Source organism: Oncorhynchus clarkii, chromosome 10, assembly GCF_045791955.1.
Source record: "Oncorhynchus clarkii lewisi isolate Uvic-CL-2024 chromosome 10, UVic_Ocla_1.0, whole genome shotgun sequence".
Taxonomy (NCBI): domain Eukaryota; kingdom Metazoa; phylum Chordata; class Actinopteri; order Salmoniformes; family Salmonidae; genus Oncorhynchus; species Oncorhynchus clarkii.
This window is the reverse complement of record NC_092156.1, coordinates 78,841,751-78,864,484: the sequence shown is the minus strand read 5'-3', so window position 1 is coordinate 78,864,484 and position 22,734 is coordinate 78,841,751. Positions and strand designations below refer to the sequence as shown.

The window sequence follows — 22,734 nt, the reverse complement described above, 5'->3', positions numbered from 1 at the left end:
GGTCATATGAACATAGGTGTTTCCGCTTCCTTAACTCAACAGGACTCACACGGAGGATGAGGATGTTATGATCAGGAAGTGAAACCATCTGTAACACAGATGGGGTCTCCACGGAGACAGGCTACCAAGTCAGCCATAGCGTTACCTTTGGAGACAGAATCGGAAGAGTTAGCATGAGCGATGCACTTACAAACAACAACTTCAGAAGGGAGCAAAATAGCCTTTAGTAAGTTATTAACAAGTTTTAAATGAGAGATTGTCTGACCAGAGGAGGTCAGGAAGCCATGCTGTTTCCACAGAGTACCAAATCATGTACCAAACCAAAGACATATCTGCTATCTGTATAGATGATAGCAGACTGGCCTTTAGCTAATATGCCATCTCTAGTGAGTGCAAAGAGTTCTGCTGCTTGGGCAGAAAGGTGGGAGGGTAATTTAGCACTTTCCAGTGTGGTTGAGACAGTAGTAACCGTGGTTACGTACGTGGTTCTCCCTTCTCAGAACACTGAGCAGAGCCATCTAATATTTGCCCATTAGTGTTTTTATGATTATTTAAGCTCTTTAAAGTTGGTTGTTGATCATTGCGCAGACAGACATGTTCATGTCTTGCCATAGATTTTCAAGCCACAAAAAAAGTCAAAACTGTAACTAGGCCACTCGGGAAACGTTCTGTGTCGTCTTGGTAATAAGCAACTCCAGTGTTTATTTGGCCTTGTGTTTTATTGTCCCAGTGAAAGGTTAATTTGTCTACCAGTTTACCCCTACCCCAGGGTGGTGTACTGAGGTTAATATGTCTGTTTTCTGGGGTACAGCAAACTGAACCATGTTTTCTGGGGGTGGACAGGTTAGTATTGTGGAGTAACTACAATGTTGTTGATCCATCCTCAGTTTTCTCCTGTCACAGCCATTAAACTCTGTAACTGTTTTAAAGTCACCATTGGTCTCATGGTTAAATCTCTGAGCGGTTTCCTTCCTCTCCGGCAACTGAGTTAGGAAGGACGCCTGTATCTTCGTAGTGACTTGGTGTATTGATACAGCAGCTAAAGTGTAATTAATAACTCAAATGGATATTCAAAGTCTGTTTATTGTTTGTTTTACCCATCTACCAATAGGAGCCCTTCTTTGCGAAGCATTGGAAAACCTCCCTGGTCTTTGTGGTTGAATCTGTGTTTGAAATTCACTGCTTGACTGAGGGACCCTACTTGCATGTGTGGGGTACAGAGATGAGGTAGTTATTCAAAATTAATGATAAACACTGTTATTGCACACAGAGTGAGTCCATGCAATTTATTATGTGACTTGTTAAGCACATTTTTTCTCCTGAACTTATTTAGGCTTGAAGACATTTCAGCTTTTCATTTTTTATCAATTTGTCAAAAATTCTAAAACACATAATTCCACTTTTTTTTATCCATTACGGGGTATTGTGAGAGAGAGAGTATATCAGTGGCATAACATGTACATTTAATCCATATTAAATTCAGTCTGTAATTTAAAAGGCTGTGAATACTTCCCGAACGCAGTATTAGGGTGCCATTGAGGACACAGGCCTAGTCATTCAGTGGGATATAGTTTAGTTTCCAAATAGCCAGAAACAGACTAGTTAAAGCCAGAAACAGACTGGTTAAAGCCAGAAACAGACTGGTTAAAGCCAGAAACAGACTGGTTAAAGCCAGAAACAGACTTGTTAAAGCCAGAAACAGACTGGTTAAAGGTTAAAGCCTGAAACAGACTGGTTAATGGTTAAAGCCTGAAACAGACTGGTTAATGGTTAAAGCCTGAAACAGACTGGTTAAAGCCAGAAACAGACTGGTTAAAGCCAGAAACAGACTGGTTAAAGCCAGAAACAGACTGGTTAATGGTTAAAGCCTGAAACAGACTGGTTAAAGCCAGAAACAGACTGGTTAAAGCCAGAAACAGACTGGTTAAAGCCAGAAACAGACTGGTTAATGGTTAAACCCTGAAACAGACTGGTTAAAGCCAGAAACAGACTGGTTAAAGCCAGAAACAGACTTGTTAAAGCCAGAAACAGACTGGTTAATGGTTAAAGCCTGAAACAGACTGGTTAAAGCCAGAAACAGACTGGTTAAAGCCAGAAACAGACTTGTTAAAGCCAGAAACAGACTGGTTAATGGTTAAAGCCTGAAACAGACTGGTTAAAGCCAGAAACAGACTGGTTAAAGCCAGAAACAGACTGGTTAAAGCCAGAAACAGACTGGTTAAAGCCAGAAACAGACTTGTTAAAGCCAGAAACAGACTTGTTAAAGCCAGAAACAGACTTGTTAAAGCCAGAAACAGACTGGTTAATGGTTAAAGCCTGAAACAGACTGGTTAAAGCCAGAAACAGACTGGTTAAAGCCAGAAACAGACTGGTTAAAGCCAGAAACAGACTTGTTAAAGCCAGAAACAGACTTGTTAAAGCCTGAAACAGACTGGTTAATGGTTAAAGCCTGAAACAGACTGGTTAAGGCCTGAAACAGACTGGTTAATGGTAAAAGCCTGAAACAGACTGGTTAATGGTTAAAGCCTGAAACAGACTGGTTAAAGCCTGAAACAGACTGGTTAAAGCCTGAAACAGACTGGTTAAAGCCTGAAACAGACTGGTTAAAGCCTGAAACAGACTGGTTAATGGTTAAAGCCTGAAACAGACTGGTTAAAGCCTGAAACAGACTGGTTAAAGCCTGAAACAGACTGGTTAAAGCCTGAAACAGACTGGTTAAAGCCTGAAACAGACTGGTTAATGGTTAAAGCCTGAAACAGACTGGTTAAAGCCTGAAACAGACTGGTTAAAGGTTAAAGCCTGAAACAGACTGGTTAATGGTAAAAGCCTGAAACAGACTGGTTAAAGCCTGAAACAGACTGGTTAAAGCCTGAAACAGACTGGTTAAAGCCTGAAACAGACTGGTTAAAGCCTGAAACAGACTGGTTAATGGTTAAAGCCTGAAACAGACTGGTTAAAGCCTGAAACAGACTGGTTAAAGCCTGAAACAGACTGGTTAAAGCCTGAAACAGACTGGTTAAAGCCTGAAACAGACTGGTTAATGGTTAAAGCCTGAAACAGACTGGTTAAAGCCTGAAACAGACTGGTTAAAGCCTGAAACAGACTGGTTAATGGTTAAACCCTGAAACAGACTGGTTAAAGCATGAAACAGACTGGTTAAAGTCAGAAACAGACTGGTTAAAGCCTGAAACAGACTGGTTAATGGTTAAAGCATGAAACAGACTGGTTAAAGCCTGAAACAGACTGGTTAAAGCCTGAAATAGACTGGTTAATGGTTAAAGCCAGAAACAGACTGGTTAAAGCCTGAAACAGACTGGTAAAAGGTGAACTCCTACTGATCCTGGACCAGAACTGGACCAGAACTCCTACTGACACTGATCCTGGACCAGAACTCCTACTGACACTGATCCTGGACCAGAACCCCAGAACCCCTACTGACACACTGATCCTGGACTATTACTGGACCAGAACTCCTACTGACACACTGATCCTGGACCAGAACTGGACCAGAACTCCTACTGACACACTGATCCTGATGCCGAACTCCTACTGACACACTGATCCTGGACCAGAACTGGACCAGAACTCCTACTGACACACTGATCCTGACGCAGAACTCCTACTGACACTGATCCTGGACCAGAACTCCTACTGACACAGATCCTGGCCCAGAACTTCTACTGACACTGATCCTGGACCAGAACTCCTACTGACACAGATCCTGGCCCAGAACTCCTACTGACACTGATCCTGGACCAGAACTCCTACTGACTCTGATCCTGGACCAGAACTCCTACTGACACACTGATCCTGACCAGAACTTCTACTAACACACTGATCCTGAACCAGAACTCCTACTGACACACTGATCCTGGACCAGAACTCCTGTTGACACAGTGATCATTGACCAGTACTCTTACTGATACTGTGTGTGTGTGAAAATGCCTGTGATTCCAAGGGTCATTATGGTGACCCATTCTATCTTATCTAGTTTAATCATTTACCAAGATTTCCACCATTCACAGACATGTAGCTGAGAGAGACAGAGGGAGGGAGAGAGAGAGAGAGAGAGAGATGCATGGCGTTTTGTGGGCGAACGGCCTAATGTTGAGGCCCATTGTCGTGCCATTCATCCGCCGCCATCACCTCATGTTTCAGCATGATAATACATGGCCCCATATCGCAAGGATCTGTACGTGTTACGACAACGTGTTCCAGTTCCCGACAATATCAACTTCACACAGCCATTAAAGAGGAGTGGGACAACATTCCACAGGCCACAATCAACAGCCTGATCAACTCTAATCAACAGCCTGATCAACATCTGCTAACCATGTGTATGTGACAAATACATTTTGATTTGATTTATTGTTACATTTTCCGTTGGTCGTGTGAGTACCTGTGCTGTGTTGGTCTGGCTTTCCTGCCACTTGTACTGTGCAGATGATTACGGGTTTCATCCCGTGTGGTTTGTACGCCCCGTGTGTTTATTCGAGGTACTCTTCGCTCTTTTGTTTGGGTTTCAACCCTGTGTTTTGAATACGTGTTTGTTTGGTCTTCGTCCCCGTGCCTTCACACGGCGCGCTGTAATTTGGGTCAATAAAATCCCCTATTACGCATTCCTGCGCCTGTCTCCCGATCCCTTATAGCAACGTGACAACGGCAGGCAGGCAGGGTCAGGGCAGGCAGGGGTCAGTAATCCAGGGCAGTGCCAAGAGGTACGAAATAGTCGGCAGGCTCAGGGTCAGGGCAGGCAGGGGTCAGTAATCCAGGGCAGTGCCAAGAGGTACAGAATAGTCGGCAGGCTCAGGGTCAGGGCAGGCAGAATGGTCGAAAACCAGGAGAACTAGAAAACAGGAACTAACAAACAAAAAACAGTAAAGGAAAAAACGCTGGTAGACGAGACAAGACAAACTGGCAACAGACAAACAGAGATGCACCGGGGATAAAACAAACAGAGAACACAGGTATAAATGCACCGGGGATAAAACAAACAGAGAACACAGGTATAAATGCACCGGGGATAATGGGGAAGATGGGCGACAACTAGATGGAGACAAGCACAAAGACAGGTGAAACAGATCAGGGTGTGACACCTGGATGGAGACAAGCACAAAGACAGGTGAAACAGATCAGGGTGTGACACCTGGATGGAGACAAGCACAAAGACAGGTGAAACAGATCAGGGTGTGACACCTGGATGGAGACAAGCACAAAGACAGGTGAAACAGATCAGGGTGTGACACCTGGATGGGGATGGAGACAAGCACAAAGACAGGTGAAACAGATCAGGGTGTGACACCTGGATGGAGACAAGCACAAAGACAGGTGAAACAGATCAGGGTGTGACACCTGGATGGGGATGGAGACAAGCACAAAGACAGGTGAAACAGATCAGGGTGTGACACCTGGATGGGGATGGAGACAAGCACAAAGACAGGTGAAACAGATCAGGGTGTGACACCTGGATGGGGATGGAGACAAGCACAAAGACAGGTGAAACAGATCAGGGTGTGACACCTGGATGGAGACAACCACAAAGACAGGTGAAACAGATCAGGGTGTGACACCTGGATGGAGACAAGCACAAAGACAGGTGAAACAGATCAGGGTGTGACACCTGGATGGGGATGGAGACAAGCACAAAGATAGGTGAAACAGATCAGGGTGTGACACCTGGATGGAGACAAGCACAAAGACAGGTGAAACAGATCAGGGTGTGACACCTGGATGGGGATGGAGACAAGCACAAAGACAGGTGAAACAGATCAGGGTGTGACACCTGGATGGGGATGGAGACAAGCACAAAGACAGGTGAAACAGATCAGGGTGTGACACCTGGATGGAGACAAGCACAAAGACAGGTGAAACAGATAAGGGTGTGATGCCTGGATGGAGACAAGCACAAAGACAAGGGAAACAGATCAGGGTGTGACACCTGGATGGAGACAAGCACAAAGACAGGTGAAACAGATCAGGGTGTGACACTTGGATGGGGATGGAGACAAGCACAAAGACAGGTGAAACAGATCAGGGTGTGACACCTGGATGGGGATGGAGACAAGCACAAAGACAGGTGAAACAGATCAGGGTGTGACACAAACAAAGGATCCAATTCAGGGAAGCCTGTTTGAAATGCTGGTGAGTGGCTGGTGAGTTGCTGGTGAGTGGCTGGTGAGTGGCTGGTGAGTGGCTCCAATCTAATATTCAACAGTTATTTTCGGGTTGCAGGTAATAATTCAAGAAACGTTCTGAGCAAATCATTTAAGAAAAAACTAAAAAAATTACAAAATACGGCAACGTTGGCTAGAAGCTAGAAACAGTCTTCAAGGTAAACAAGATGGCACAGACAGACATGACAGCTCTTTTGCTAGCTCCTACGCAACTTGGCAGTATTTTGTTATTTCTTACATTATCAGTCCAGAATGTTTTTTGTTTGTGATATTACGTACAACCAGGAATACGCCTTTCCCGAATTGGATCCTTTGTTCGTACCCCCCCGGGGCAATTTAACGTATTCCAGTGTCTGCTCCAAGACACTGCCGTCGGAGGTATTCAGAGTGGACTTCTAGTCCGACTCAGGAGGCGGGCACACCGTTCACCGCTTCTGAGTATATTACTCACTAATGTTCAGTCTCTGGACAATAAAGTAGACGAGCTCAGGGCGAGGATCTCCTTCCAGAGAAAGATCCAGGACTGTAATATCCTCTCTTTCAGGGAATCATGGCTCTCTCCGGATATACTGTCCCTATCCATACAGCCAGCTGGGTTCTCAGTTCATCGGGCAGACAGGAATAAAGACCTCTCTGGATATACTGTCCCTGTCCATACAGCCAGCTGGGTTCTCAGTACATCAGTTCATCAGTTCATCAGTTCATCGGGCAGACAGGAATAAAGAACTCTCTGGGAAGAAGAAAGGTGGTGGTGTATGTTTCATGATTAACTACTCATGGTGTGATTGTGATAACATACAGAAACTCAAGTCCTTTTGTTCACCTGACCTAGAATCCCTCACAATCAAATGCCGACCGTATTACCTCCCAAGAGAATTCTCTTCAGTTATTGTCACAGCCGTGTATATTCCCCTTCAAGCCGATACCACAACGGCCCTCAAGGAACTACAATGGACTTTATGCGAACTGGAAACCACATGTCCTGAGGCTGCTTTTATTGCAGCTGGGGATTTTAACAAAGCAAATATGAGGAAAACGCGACTGAAGTTCTATCAACACATTGACTGTAGACACCCCAATAACATCTGCTAAACACGTGTATGTGACCAAATAAAATAACATTTGATTTGAAGACGGCTGTGTTATATTTCTGAGCCGATGTTCAGCTTCCACCATATTGCTTTCACCTGTCCTTCTTCTTCTTCTATATCCATCTATTGGTGGATCGCAACCAACTGACAGGTGGATACACCGCCACCTACTGTACTGGAGTGTGAGGCTGGTCACAGCCCCCTGTTAATCTATATTCTCTATCTATCACCTACTGTACTGGAGTGTGAGGCTGGTCACAGCCCCCTGTTCATCTATATTCTCTATCGCCTACTGTACTGGAGTGTGAGGCTGGTCACAGCCCCCTGTTCATCTATATTCTCTATCTATCACCTACTGTACTGGAGTGTGAGGCTGGTCACAGCCCCTGTTCATCTATATTCTCTACCACCTACTGTACTGGAGTGTGAGGCTGGTCACAGCCCCCTGTTCATCTATATTCTCTATCACCTACTGTACTGGAGTGTGAGGCTGGTCACAGCCCCCTATTCCTCTATATTCTCTATCACCTACTGTACTGGAGTGTGAGGCTGGTCACAGCCCCCTATTCCTCTATATTCTCTATCACCTACTGTACTGGAGTGTGAGGCTGGTCACGACCCCCTGTTCATCTGTATTCTCTATCATCTACACCTAATATGTCTGGTCAGAACCCTATTCCCTATATAGACTACAATATGTCTGGTCAGAACCCTATTCCCTATATAGACTACAATATGTCCGGTCAAAACCCTATTCCCAATTTTAGACTATAATATGTCTGGTCAGAACTCTATTCCCTATATAGACTACAACACCTCACCTGAGGTAGAGTACCTTATGATAAGCTGTAGACCAACACTATCTACCAAGAGAGTTCTCATCTATATTATTCATAGCCATGTATTTACCACCACAGACCAATGCTGGCACTAAGACCTCTCTCAACCAACTCTATACACAAACCAATGAGACCGCACTAAGACCGCATTCAGCCAGCTGTTTAAGGCCATAAGCAAAGAAGAAAATGCTCACCCAGAAGCGGCGCTCCTAGTGGCCGGGGACTTTAATGCAGGAAAACTTAAATCAGTTTTACCTCATTTCTACCAGCATGTCACATGTGCAACCAGAGAAAAAATAACTCTAGACCACCTTTACTCCACACACAGAGACACGTACAAAGCTCTCCCTCGCCCTCCTTCTGGCAAATCTGACCATCATTTTATCCTGCTGATTCCTGATTACAAGCGAAAACTAAAGCAGGAAGTACCAGTGACTTGCTCAAAACGGAAGTGGTCAGATTACGAGGAGGCTACAATACAGGACTGTTTTGCTCGCACAGCCTGGAATAGGTTCCGGGATCCTTCCGATGGCATTGAGGAGTACACCACCTCAGTCATCGGCTTCATCAATAAATACATTGACGACGTCGTCCGCACAGTGACTGTACGTACATACCCCAACCAGAAGCCATGGATTACAGGAAACATCCACACTGAGCTAAAGGCTAGAGCTGCCGCTCTCAAGGAACGGGACACTAATCCGGACGCTTATATGAAATCCCGCTATGCCCTCAGACGAACCATAAAACAAGCAAAGCTTCAATACAGGACTAAGATTGAATCCTACTACACTGGCTCTGACGCTCGTCAGATATGGCAGGGCTTGAAAACTATTACAGACTACAAAGGGAAACCCAGACGCGAGCTGCCCAGTGATGCGAACCTACCAGATGAGTTAAATTCCTTTTATGCTCACTTCGAGGCAAGCAACACTGAAGCATGCACGAGAGCGCTAGCTGTTCTGGAAGACTGTGTGACAGTGGTCTCAGACGCCGATGTGAGAAATTAAACAGGTCAACATTCACAAAGCCGCGGGGCCAGACGGAATACCAGGACATGTACTCAAAGCATGCACTGACCAACTGTCAAGTGTCTTTTCACTGACATTTCCAACATCTCCCTGGCCGAGTCTGTAATACCTACATGTTTCCACCATAGTCCCTGTGCTCAAGAAAGATAAAGTAACCTGCCTAAATGATTACCGCCCCGTAGCACTCACGTCGGAAACCATGAAGTGCTTTGAAAGGCTGGTCTTGGCTCACATCAACAGCTTCCTCCCGGATACCCTAGACCCACTCCAATTCGCATACCACCCCAACAGATCCACAGATGACGCAATCTCAATCGCACTCCACACTGCCCTTTCCCACCTGGACAAAAGGACCACCTATGTGAGAATGCTGTTCATTGACTACAGCTCAGCGTTCAACACCATAGTGCCCACGAAGCTCATCACTAAGCTAAGGACCCTGGATCTAAACACCTCCCTCTGCAACTGGGTCCTAGACTTCCTGACGGGCTGGACCCAGGTGGTGAGGGTAGGCAACAACATGTCTGCCACGCTGATCCTCAACACTGGGGCCCCTCAAGCGTGTGTACTTAGTCCCCTTCTGTATTCCCTATTCACTCATGACTGCGTGGCCAAACACGACTCCAACACCATCATTACATTTGCTGACGACACAACAGTGGTAGGTCTGATCACCGACAACGATGAGACAGCCTATAGGGAGGAGGTCAGAGACCTGGCAGTGTGGTGCCAGGACAACAACCTCTCCCTCAATGTGAGCAAGACAAAGGAGCTGATCGTGGACTACAGGAAAAGGCGGGCCAAACAGGCCCCTATTAACATCGACGGGGCTGTGGTGGAGCAGGTTGAGAGTTTCAAGTTCCTTGGTGTCCACATCACCAACAAACTACCATGGTCCAAACACACCATGACAGTCGTGAAGCTGGCACAACAAAACCTATTCCCCCTCAGGAGACTGAAAAGATTTGGCATGGGTCCCCAGATCCTCAAAAAGTTTTACAGCTGCACCATGGAGAGCATCCTGACTGGTTGCATCACCGCCTGGTATGACAACTGCTCTGTATCTGACCATAAGGCGCTACAGAGGGCAGTGCGTACAGCCCAGTACATCACTGGGACCAAGCTTCCTGCCATCCAGGACCTATATAATGGGACATCCAGGATCTATATCATAGGAACATCCAGGACCTATATCCTAGGGACATCCATGATCTATATAATGGGACATCCAGGATCTACATACTGTACTGTAATGGGCGGTATCAGAGGAAAGCCCATAAAATTGTCAGAGACTCCAGTCGCCCAAGTTATAGACTGTTTTCTCTGCTACCGCACTGCAAGCGGTACCAGAATGCCAAGTCTAGGACCAAAAGGCTCCTTAACAGCTTCTGACCCCCAAGCCATAAGTCTCCTGAACAATTAATCAAATGGCCACCCCTCCCTCTATTTGTTTTGTACACTGCTAGTACACTGCTAGTGACTTCACCCCTACCTACATGTACAAATGACCTCTAACCTGAACACTGACTCAGTACCGGTACCTCCTGTATATAACCTCGTAATTGTTACTTTAGTTTATTTGTGTAAATATTTTCTTAACTCTTCTTGATCTGCATTGTTGGTTAAGGGCTTGTAAAGGAAGCATTTCAGGTCTATACTTGGGTTGTATTCGACGCATGTCACAAATAAAGTTTGATTTGAATCGATTAATACACCCCCTGGTGTGTTGTGATGTCATCAGGAGAGTTTATATTGATTAATACACCCCCTGGTGTGTTGTGATGTCATCAGGAGAGTTTATATTGATTAATACACCCCCTGGTGTGTTGTGATGTCATCAGGAGAGTTTATATTGATTAATACACCCCCTGGTGTGTTGTGATGTCATCAGGAGAGTTTATATTGGAACCCTCAATGGTTTTAAAAACCTGCTGTGTGGTTGCTGCCTCCTATATTCGTGTGTGTGTGTGTGTGTGTGTGTCTGTGTGTGTGTGTGTGTGTGTGTGTGTGTGTGTGTGTGTGTGTGTGTGTGTGTGTGTGTGTGTGTCATCATGTCGTTTTTTAATGAGTGAAGGTGAGAATGATGCAGCAGGGGATTCATTAGAGAGAGAGACAGAGAGAGAGAGACATATGAAGTGAATCATTGATTGGTTGCCTGGTGAATTGTGGGTTTGTTGTGGGCTGAGGGGGAAGAGGGAGAGAGAGGTAGAGGAGTGGGAGGAGGAGGAAGAGGGAGAGAGAGGGAGATAATGAATGCATACAAATGTCCCAGTGTGTCTGCAGTGACAGAGGAGTTTCTCACAGTATCTCTCAGCTCTCAGGTCAGAAACACTGAAGCCATTTAGTCATGTAGCAGACACTCTTACCCTCTCCAGGAAGTACTTTCCCCCTAGCTACAGATCTAGGATCAGATACTATTACCCCCTAGCTACAGATCTAGGATCAGATACTATTACCCCCTAGCTACAGATCTAGGATCAGATACTCTTACCCCCTAGCTACAGATCTAGGATCAGATACTCTTTCCCCCTAGCTACAGATCTAGGATCAGAGACTATTACCCCCTAGCTACAGATCTAGGATCAGAGACTATTACCCCCTAGCTACAGATCTAGGATCAGAGACTATTACCCCCTAGTTACAGATCTAGGATCAGAAACTATTACCCCCTAGTTACAGATCTAGGATCAGAGACTATTACCCCCTAGCTACAGATCTAGGATCAGAGACTATTACCCCCTATCTACAGATCTAGGATCAGAGACTATTACCCCCTAGCTACAGATCTAGGATCAGATACTATTACCCAATCCTGACCTTGATCAGGAGGGAATTTTATTGGTCACGTATACATGGTTAGCAGATGTTATTGGTCACATGGTTAGCAGATGTTAATGGTCACATGGTTAGCAGATGTTAATGGTCACATGGTTAGCAGATGTTATTGGTCACATGGTTAGCAGATGTTATTGGTCACATGGTTAGCAGATGTTATTGGTCACGCGGTTAGCAGATGTTATTGGTCACATGGTTAGCAGATGTTATTGGTCACATGGTTAGCAGATGTTATTGGTCACATGGTTAGCAGATGTTATTGGTCACATGGTTAGCAGATGTTATTGGTCACGTGGTTAGCAGATGTTATTGGTCACATGGTTAGCAGATGTTATTGGTCACATGGTTAGCAGATGTTAATGGTCACATGGTTAGCAGATGTTAATGGTCACATGGTTAGCAGATGTTATTGGTCACATGGTTAGCAGATGTTATTGGTCACATGGTTAGCAGATGTTATTGGTCACATGGTTAGCAGATGTTATTGGTCACGTGGTTAGCAGATGTTATTGGTCACATGGTTAGCAGATGTTATTGGTCACATGGTTAGCAGATGTTATTGGTCAAATGGTTAGCAGATGTTATTGGTCACGCGGTTAGCAGATGTTATTGGTCACATGGTTAGCAGATGTTATTGGTCACATGGTTAGCAGATGTTATTGGTCACATGGTTAGCAGATGTTAATGCGAGTGTAGAGAAATGCTTGTGCTTCTAGTTCCCGACCGTGCAGTAATATCTAACAAGTAATCTAACAATTCCACAACAACTACCTAATACACACACATCTAAAGATGTGAATGAGAATATGTACATATACAGTGCCTTGCGAAAGTATTCGGCCCCCTTGAACTTTGCGACCTTTTGCCACATTTCAGGCTTCAAACATAAAGATATAAAACTGTATTTTTTTGTGAAGAATCAACAACAAGTGGGACACAATCATGAAGTGGAATGACATTTATTGGATATTTCAAACTTTTTTAACAAATCAAGAACTGAAAAATTGGGCGTGCAAAATTATTCAGCCCCCTTAAGTTAATACTTTGTAGCGCCACCTTTTGCTGCGATTACAGCTGTAAGTCGCTTGGGGTATGTCTCTATCAGTTTTGCACATGGAGAGACTGACATTTTTTCCCATTCCTCCTTGCAAAACAGCTCGAGCTCAGTGAGGTTGGATGGAGAGCATTTGTGAACAGCAGTTTTCAGTTCTTTCCACAGATTCTCGATTGGATTCAGGTCTGGACTTTGACTTGGCCATTCTAACACCTGGATATGTTTATTTTTGAACCATTCCATTGTAGATTTTGCTTTATGTTTTGGATCATTGTCTTGTTGGAAGACAAATCTCCGTCCCAGTCTCAGGTCTTTTGCAGACTCCATCAGGTTTTCTTCCAGAATGGTCCTGTATTTGGCTCTATCCATCTTCCCATCAATTTTAACCATCTTCCCTGTCCCTGCTGAAGAAAAGCAGGCCCAAACCATGATGCTGCCACCACCATGTTTGACAGTGGGGATGGTGTGTTCAGGGTGATGAGCTGTGTTGCTTTTACGCCAAACATAACGTTTTGCATTGTTGCCAAAAAGTTCAATTTTGGTTTCATCTGACCAGAGCACCTTCTTCCACATGTTTGGTGTGTCTCCCAGGCAGCTTGTGGCAAACTTTAAACTACACTTTTTATGGATATCGTTAAGAAATGGCTTTCTTCTTGCCACTCTTCCATAAAGGCCAGATTTGTGCAATATGATTGTTGTCCTATGGACAGAGTCTCCCACCTTAGCTGTAGATCTCTGCAGTTCATCCAGAGCGATCATGGGCCTCTTGGCTGCATCTCTGATCAGTCTTCTCCTTGTATGAGCTGAAAGTTTAGAGGGACGGCCAGGTCTTGGTAGATTTGCAGTGGTCTGATACTCCTTCCATTTCAATATTATCGCTTGCACAGTGCTCCTTGGGATGTTTAAAGCTTGGGAAATCTTTTTGTATCCAAATCCGGCTTTAAACTTCTTCACAACAGTATCTCGGACCTGCCTGGTGTGTTCCTTGTTCTTCATGATGCTCTCTGCGCTTTTAACGGACCTCTGAGACTATCACAGTGCAGGTGCATTTATACGGAGACTTGATTACACACAGGTGGATTGTATTTATCATCATTAGTCCTTTAGGTCAACATTGGATCATTCAGAGATCCTCACTGAACTTGCTGCACTGAAAGTAAAGGGGCTAAATAGTTTTGCACGCCCAATTTTTCAGTTTTTGATTTGTTAAAAAAGTTTGATATATCCAATAAATGTCGTTCCACTTCATGATTGTGTCCCACTTGTTGTTGATTCTTCACAAAAAAATACAGTTTTATATCTTTATGTTTGAAGCCTGAAATGTGGCAAAAGGTTGCAAAGTTCAAGGGGGCCGAATACTTTCGCAAGGCACTGTATATAAATATATAGATGAGAGTGATGGCCGAGCGGCATAGGCAAGATGCAGTAGATGGTATAAAATACAGTATATACATATGAGATGAGTAATGGTACAGAGCGGCATAGGCAAGATGCAGTAGATGGTATAAAAAACAGTATATACAAATGAGATGAGTAATACAAGATATGTAAACATTATTAAAGTGGCCTTATTAAAGTGACAAGTGTTCCATTTATTAAAGTGTCCAATGATATCTTGTCTGTAGGTAGGCAGCCGACTCTCTGTGCTAGTGGTGGCTGTTTAATAATCTGATGGCCTTGAGATAGAAACTGTTTTTCAATCTCTCTGTCCCAGCTTTGATGCACCTGTACTGACCTCGTCTTCTGGATGATAGCGGGGTGAACAGGCAGTGGCTCGGGTGGTTGATGTCCTTGGCAATCTTTTTGGCCTTCCTGTGACATCGGGTGGTGAGGTGTCCTGGAGGGCAGGTAGTTTAGCCCCCGGTGATGCATTGTGCAGACCTCACTTCCCTCTGGAGAGCCCTGTGGTTGTGGGCGGTGATACAGCCCTACATGATGCTCTCGATTGTGCATCTGTGTGTGAGGGTTTTAGGTGACAAGCCAAATTTCTTCAGCCTTCTGAGGTTGTTGCGCCTTCTTCACCACCCTGTCTGTGTGGGTGGACCATTTCAGTTTGTCTGGAGTCCACGATCATCTCCTTTGTTTTGTTGTCGGTGAGTGAGAGGTTGTTTTCCTGACACCACACTCCGAGGGCCCTCACCTCCTCCCTGTAGGCCGTCTCGTCGTTGTTGGTGATCCGGCCTACCACTGTAGCGTTGTCTGCAAACTTGATGATTGAGTTGGAGGCGTGCATGGTCACGCAGTCAGGAGGGGGCTGAGAATGCACCCTTGTGGGGCCCAAGTGTTGAGGATCAGAGGGGTGGAGATGTTGTTACCTACCCTCACCACCTTGGGGGCGGCCCGTCAGGAAGTCCAGGACCCAGTTGCACATAGCGGGGTTGAGACCCAGGGCCTCCAGCTTAATGATGAGCTTGTAGGGTACTATGGTGTTGAACGCTGAGCTATAGTCAATGAACAACATTCTTACATAGGTATTCCTCTTGTCCAGATGGGATAGGGCAGTGTGCAGTGTGATGGCGATTGCGTCGTCTGTGGACCTATTGGGGCGGTAAGCAAATTGAAGTGGGTCAAGGGTGTCAGGTAGGGTGGAGGTAATATGATCCTTGACTAGTCTCTCAAAGCACTTCATGATGACAGAAGTGAGTGCTACGGGGCGGTAGTCATTTAGTTCAGATACCGCTGGGTTCTAGAACACCGCTGGGTGCTAGAGTCTGTTCTTTCCAACTGCCATTCAATTCTAGAATGTGGAAAGTGTTCTTGATTGTACTTCTCTGTATTGCACTCCAATTCAAATCTGGACCTGGAAGTTCCACTGCTGTATGTTCATTGTTCCCCTCTAATCAGGGCCTGATTTAGACCAGGGACATCAGTCATTCTTCCCTCTAATCAGGGCCTGATTTAGATCTGGGACACCAGGTGGGTGATTCCCCTCTATTCAGGGGCTGATTTAGACCTGGGACACCAGTCATTGTTGTAGGGTAAGAGATCAAACCGCATGGCATCACTCTAACCATCTACCTCTCTGTCTGTCTAACCTGTTTTTCTGTCTTTCCCTGTCTGACTGTAGGTTCTCGGGGGTTCCGCCCAGTAACCTAGGCAACAATACCAAGTTGGTGGATTGGATGCCTCAAAACGACCTGTTGGGTAAGAACCACTTCTCTACTTCATGTACTCTGTCTTCCTTCCCTCCCTCCTCACCCTAACAGACAGAGGGTGAGTAGGGGAGGGGAGAGGAGGGGTGAGGAGAGGAGAGGTGAGGAGGGGAAAGGAGGGGTGAGGAGAGGAGAGGAGGGGAGGGGTGAGGAGAGGAGAATGACCCTGAGCTGAGAAATACATAACTCATTATACCATTAACAGTCAATGATACACACACACACACACACACACACACACACACACACACACACACACACACACACACACACACACACACACACACACTCTTTATCTCTGGGTGTGTTGCTGATCTGTATCTCTGAGGGCTGTGTGGTATAGCTGCTAAGTAGCTCCTCTCAGTCACACCTTATTACCACACGGTGCACTTCTATAGACCAGGGTCCTATAAGACAACACTGTTAGGACCAGGGTCCTCTAGGACAACACTGTTAGGACCAGGGTCCTATAAGACAACACTGTTAGGACCAGGGTCCTCTAGGACAACACTGTTAGGACCAGGGTCCTATAAGACAACACTGTTAAGACCAGGGCCCTATAGGACAACACTGTTAGGACCAGAGTCCTATAGGACAACACTGTTAGGACCAGGGTCCTATAAGACAACACTGTTAAGACCAGGGCCCTATAGGACAACACTGTGAAGACCAGGGCCCTATAGGACAACACTGTTAGGACCAGGTCCCTATAGGACAATACTGTTAGGACCAGGGTCCTATAGGACAACACTGTTAGGACCAGGGTCCTATAGGACAACACTGTTAGGACCAGGGTCCTATAGGACAACACTGTTAGGACCAGAGTCCTATAGGACAACACTGTGAAGACCAGGGCCCTATAGGACAACACTGTTAGGACCAGGGCCCTATAGGACAATACTGTGAAGACCAGGGCCCTATAGGACAACACTGTTAGGACCAGGGCCCTATAGGACAATACTGTTAGGACCAGGGTCCTATAGGACAACACTGTTAGGACCAGGGTCCTATAGGACAACACTGTTAGGACCAGGGTCCAATAGGACAACACTGTTAGGACCAGGGTCCTATAGGACAACACTGTTAGGACCAGGGTCCTATAGGACAACACTGTTAGGACCAGAGTCCTATAGGACAACACTGTTAGGACCAGAGTCCGATAGGACAACACTGTGAAGACCAGGGCCCTATAGGACAACACTGTTAGGACCAGGGCCCTATAGGACAATACTGTTAGGACCAGGGTCCTATAGGACAACACTGTTAGGACCAGGGTCCTATAGGACAACACTGTTAGGACCAGGGTCCTGTAGGACAACACTGTTAGGACCAGGGTCCTATAGGACAACACTGTTAGACCAGGGTCCTATAGGACAACACTGTTAGGACCAGGGTCCAATAGGACAACACTGTTAGGACCAGGGTCCTATAGGACAACACTGTTAGGACCAGGGTCCTATAGGACAACACTGTTAGGACCAGGGTCCTATAGGACAACACTGTTAGGACCAGGGTCCTATAGGACAACACTGTTAGGACCAGGGTCCGTATCACAACACTGTTAGGACCAGGGTCCATATCACAACACTGTTAGGACCAGGGTCCATATCACAACACTGTTAGGACCAGGGTCCTATAGGACAACACTGTTAGGACCAGGGTCCTATAAGACAACACTGTTAGGACCAGGGTCCAATAGGACAACACTGTTAGGACCAGGGCCCTATAAGATAACACTGTTAGGACCAGGGTCCAATATGACAACACTGTTAGGACCAGGGTCCTATAGGACAACACTGTTAGGACCAGGGTCCTATAGGACAACACTGTTAGGACCAGAGTCCTATAGGACAACACTGTGAAGACCAGGGCCCTATAGGACAACACTGTTAGGACCAGGGCCCTATAGGACAATACTGTGAAGACCAGGGCCCTATAGGACAACACTGTTAGGACCAGGGCCCTATAGGACAATACTGTTAGGACCAGGGTCCTATAGGACAACACTGTTAGGACCAGGGTCCTATAGGACAACACTGTTAGGACCAGGGTCCAATAGGACAACACTGTTAGGACCAGGGTCCTATAGGACAACACTGTTAGGACCAGGGTCCTATAGGACAACACTGTTAGGACCAGAGTCCTATAGGACAACACTGTTAGGACCAGAGTCCGATAGGACAACACTGTGAAGACCAGGGCCCTATAGGACAACACTGTTAGGACCAGGGCCCTATAGGACAATACTGTTAGGACCAGGGTCCTATAGGACAACACTGTTAGGACCAGGGTCCTATAGGACAACACTGTTAGGACCAGGGTCCTGTAGGACAACACTGTTAGGACCAGGGTCCTATAGGACAACACTGTTAGACCAGGGTCCTATAGGACAACACTGTTAGGACCAGGGTCCAATAGGACAACACTGTTAGGACCAGGGTCCTATAGGACAACACTGTTAGGACCAGGGTCCTATAGGACAACACTGTTAGGACCAGGGTCCGTATCACAACACTGTTAGGACCAGGGTCCATATCACAACACTGTTAGGACCAGGGTCCATATCACAACACTGTTAGGACCAGGGTCCTATAGGACAACACTGTTAGGACCAGGGTCCTATAAGACAACACTGTTAGGACCAGGGTCCAATAGGACAACACTGTTAGGACCAGGGCCCTATAAGATAACACTGTTAGGACCAGGGTCCAATATGACAACACTGTTAGGACCAGGGTCCTATAGGACAACACTGTTAGGACCAGGGTCCTGTAGGACAACACTGTTAGGACCAGGGTCCTATAGGACAACACTGTTAGGACCAGGGTCCTGTAGGACAACACTGTTAGGACCAGTGTCCTATAGGACAACACTGTTAGGACCAGGGTCCTATAGGACAACACTGTTAGGACCAGGGTCCATATCACAACACTGTTAGGACCAGGGTCCAATTGGACAACACTGTTAGGACCAGGGTCCTATAGGACAACACTGTTAGGACCAGGGTCCTATAGGACAACACTGTTAGGACCAGGGTCCTATAGGACAACACTGTTAGGACCAGGGTCCTATAGGACAACACTGTTAGGACCAGGGTCCGTATCACAACACTGTTAGGACCAGGGTCCATATCACAACACTGTTAGGACCAGGGTCCATATCAAAACACTGTTATGACCAGGGTCCTATAGGACAACACTGTTAGGACCAGGGTCCAATAGGACAACACTGTTAGGACCAGGGCCCTATAAGATAACACTGTTAGGACCAGGGTCCAATATGACAACACTGTGAGGACCAGGGTCCTATAGGACAACACTGTTAGGACCAGGGTCCTGTAGGACAACACTGTTAGGACCAGGGTCCTATAGGACAACACTGTTAGGACCAGGGTCCTGTAGGACAACACTGTTAGGACCAGGGGCCTATAGGACAACACTGTTAGACCAGGGTCCTATAGGACAACACTGTTAGGACCAGGGTCCTATAGGACAACACTGTTAGGACCAGGGTCCAATAGGACAACACTGTTAGGACCAGGGTCCTATAGGACAACACTGTTAGGACCAGGGTCCTATAGGACAACACTGTTAGGACCAGGGTCCTATAGGACAACACTGTTAGGACCAGGGTCCTATAGGACAACACTGTTAGGACCAGGGTCCGTATCACAACACTGTTAGGACCAGGGTCCATATCACAACACTGTTAGGACCAGGGTCCATATCACAACACTGTTAGGACCAGGGTCCTATAGGACAACACTGTTAGGACCAGGGTCCTATAAGACAACACTGTTAGGACCAGGGTCCAATAGGACAACACTGTTAGGACCAGGGCCCTATAAGATAACACTGTTAGGACCAGGGTCCAATATGACAACACTGTTAGGACCAGGGTCCTATAGGACAACACTGTTAGGACCAGGGTCCTATAGGACAACACTGTTAGGACCAGAGTCCTATAGGACAACACTGTGAAGACCAGGGCCCTATAGGACAACACTGTTAGGACCAGGGCCCTATAGGACAATACTGTGAAGACCAGGGCCCTATAGGACAACACTGTTAGGACCAGGGCCCTATAGGACAATACTGTTAGGACCAGGGTCCTATAGGACAACACTGTTAGGACCAGGGTCCTATAGGACAACACTGTTAGGACCAGGGTCCAATAGGACAACACTGTTAGGACCAGGGTCCTATAGGACAACACTGTTAGGACCAGGGTCCTATAGGACAACACTGTTAGGACCAGAGTCCTATAGGACAACACTGTTAGGACCAGAGTCCGATAGGACAACACTGTGAAGACCAGGGCCCTATAGGACAACACTGTTAGGACCAGGGCCCTATAGGACAATACTGTTAGGACCAGGGTCCTATAGGACAACACTGTTAGGACCAGGGTCCTATAGGACAACACTGTTAGGACCAGGGTCCTGTAGGACAACACTGTTAGGACCAGGGTCCTATAGGACAACACTGTTAGACCAGGGTCCTATAGGACAACACTGTTAGGACCAGGGTCCAATAGGACAACACTGTTAGGACCAGGGTCCTATAGGACAACACTGTTAGGACCAGGGTCCTATAGGACAACACTGTTAGGACCAGGGTCCGTATCACAACACTGTTAGGACCAGGGTCCATATCACAACACTGTTAGGACCAGGGTCCATATCACAACACTGTTAGGACCAGGGTCCTATAGGACAACACTGTTAGGACCAGGGTCCTATAAGACAACACTGTTAGGACCAGGGTCCAATAGGACAACACTGTTAGGACCAGGGCCCTATAAGATAACACTGTTAGGACCAGGGTCCAATATGACAACACTGTTAGGACCAGGGTCCTATAGGACAACACTGTTAGGACCAGGGTCCTGTAGGACAACACTGTTAGGACCAGGGTCCTATAGGACAACACTGTTAGGACCAGGGTCCTGTAGGACAACACTGTTAGGACCAGTGTCCTATAGGACAACACTGTTAGGACCAGGGTCCTATAGGACAACACTGTTAGGACCAGGGTCCATATCACAACACTGTTAGGACCAGGGTCCAATTGGACAACACTGTTAGGACCAGGGTCCTATAGGACAACACTGTTAGGACCAGGGTCCTATAGGACAACACTGTTAGGACCAGGGTCCTATAGGACAACACTGTTAGGACCAGGGTCCTATAGGACAACACTGTTAGGACCAGGGTCCGTATCACAACACTGTTAGGACCAGGGTCCATATCACAACACTGTTAGGACCAGGGTCCATATCAAAACACTGTTATGACCAGGGTCCTATAGGACAACACTGTTAGGACCAGGGTCCAATAGGACAACACTGTTAGGACCAGGGCCCTATAAGATAACACTGTTAGGACCAGGGTCCAATATGACAACACTGTGAGGACCAGGGTCCTATAGGACAACACTGTTAGGACCAGGGTCCTGTAGGACAACACTGTTAGGACCAGGGTCCTATAGGACAACACTGTTAGGACCAGGGTCCTGTAGGACAACACTGTTAGGACCAGGGGCCTATAGGACAACACTGTTAGACCAGGGTCCTATAGGACAACACTGTTAGGACCAGGGTCCTATAGGACAACACTGTTAGGACCAGGGTCCTATAGGACAACACTGTTAGGACCAGGGTCCATATCACAACACTGTTAGGACCAGGGTCCATATCACAACACTGTTAGGACCAGGGTCCATATCACAACACTGTTAGGACCAGGGTCCTATAGGACAACACTGTTAGGACCAGGGTCCTATAAGACAACACTGTTAGGACCAGGGTCCTATAAGACAACACTGTTAGGACCAGGGTCCAATAGGACAACACTGTTAGGACCAGGGTCCTATAGGACAACACTGTTAGGACCAGGGTCCTATAGGACAACACCATTAGGACCAGGGCCCTATAAGATAACACTGTTAGGACCAGGGTCCAATATGACAACACTGTTAGGACCAGGGTCCATATCACAACACTGTTAGGACCAGGGTCCATATCACAACACTGTTAGGACCAGGGTCCTATAGGACAACACTGTTAGGACCAAGGTCCTATAAGACAACACTGTTAGGACCAGGGTCCTATAGGACAACACTGTTAGACCAGGGTCCTATAGGACAACACTGTTAGGACCAGGGTCCAATAGGACAACACTGTTAGGACCAGGGTCCTATAGGACAACACTGTTAAGACCAGGGCCCTATAGGACAACACTGTTAGGACCAGAGTCCTATAGGACAACACTGTTAGACCGGGGCCCTATTTGACAATACTGTTAGGACCAGGGTCCTATAGGACAACACTGTTAGGACCAGGGTCCTATAGGACAACACTGTTAGGACCAGAGTCCTATAGGACAACACTGTTAGGACCAGGGTCCTGTAGGACAACACTGTTAGGACCAGGGTCCTATAGGACAACACTGTTAGGACCAGGGTCCTGTGGGACAACACTGTTAGGACCAGGGTCCTATAGGACAACACTGTTAGGACCAGGGTCCAATAGGACAACACTGTTAGGACCAGGGTCCTAT

At 46.5% G+C, this 22,734-nt stretch overlaps 1 protein-coding gene across 1 annotated transcript in view; it reads left to right on the top strand.

Annotated features, from left to right (window-relative positions):
- Positions 1 to 22,734, top strand: part of LOC139419175 (2-hydroxyacylsphingosine 1-beta-galactosyltransferase-like) — a 99,928-nt gene that overhangs the window by 72,982 nt on the left and 4,212 nt on the right. Inside the window, exon 5 of the mRNA XM_071169172.1 lies at positions 16,091 to 16,167. Coding sequence (XP_071025273.1) covers positions 16,091 to 16,167 — 77 coding nt within the window. The remainder of the gene's footprint in view (positions 1 to 16,090; positions 16,168 to 22,734) is intronic.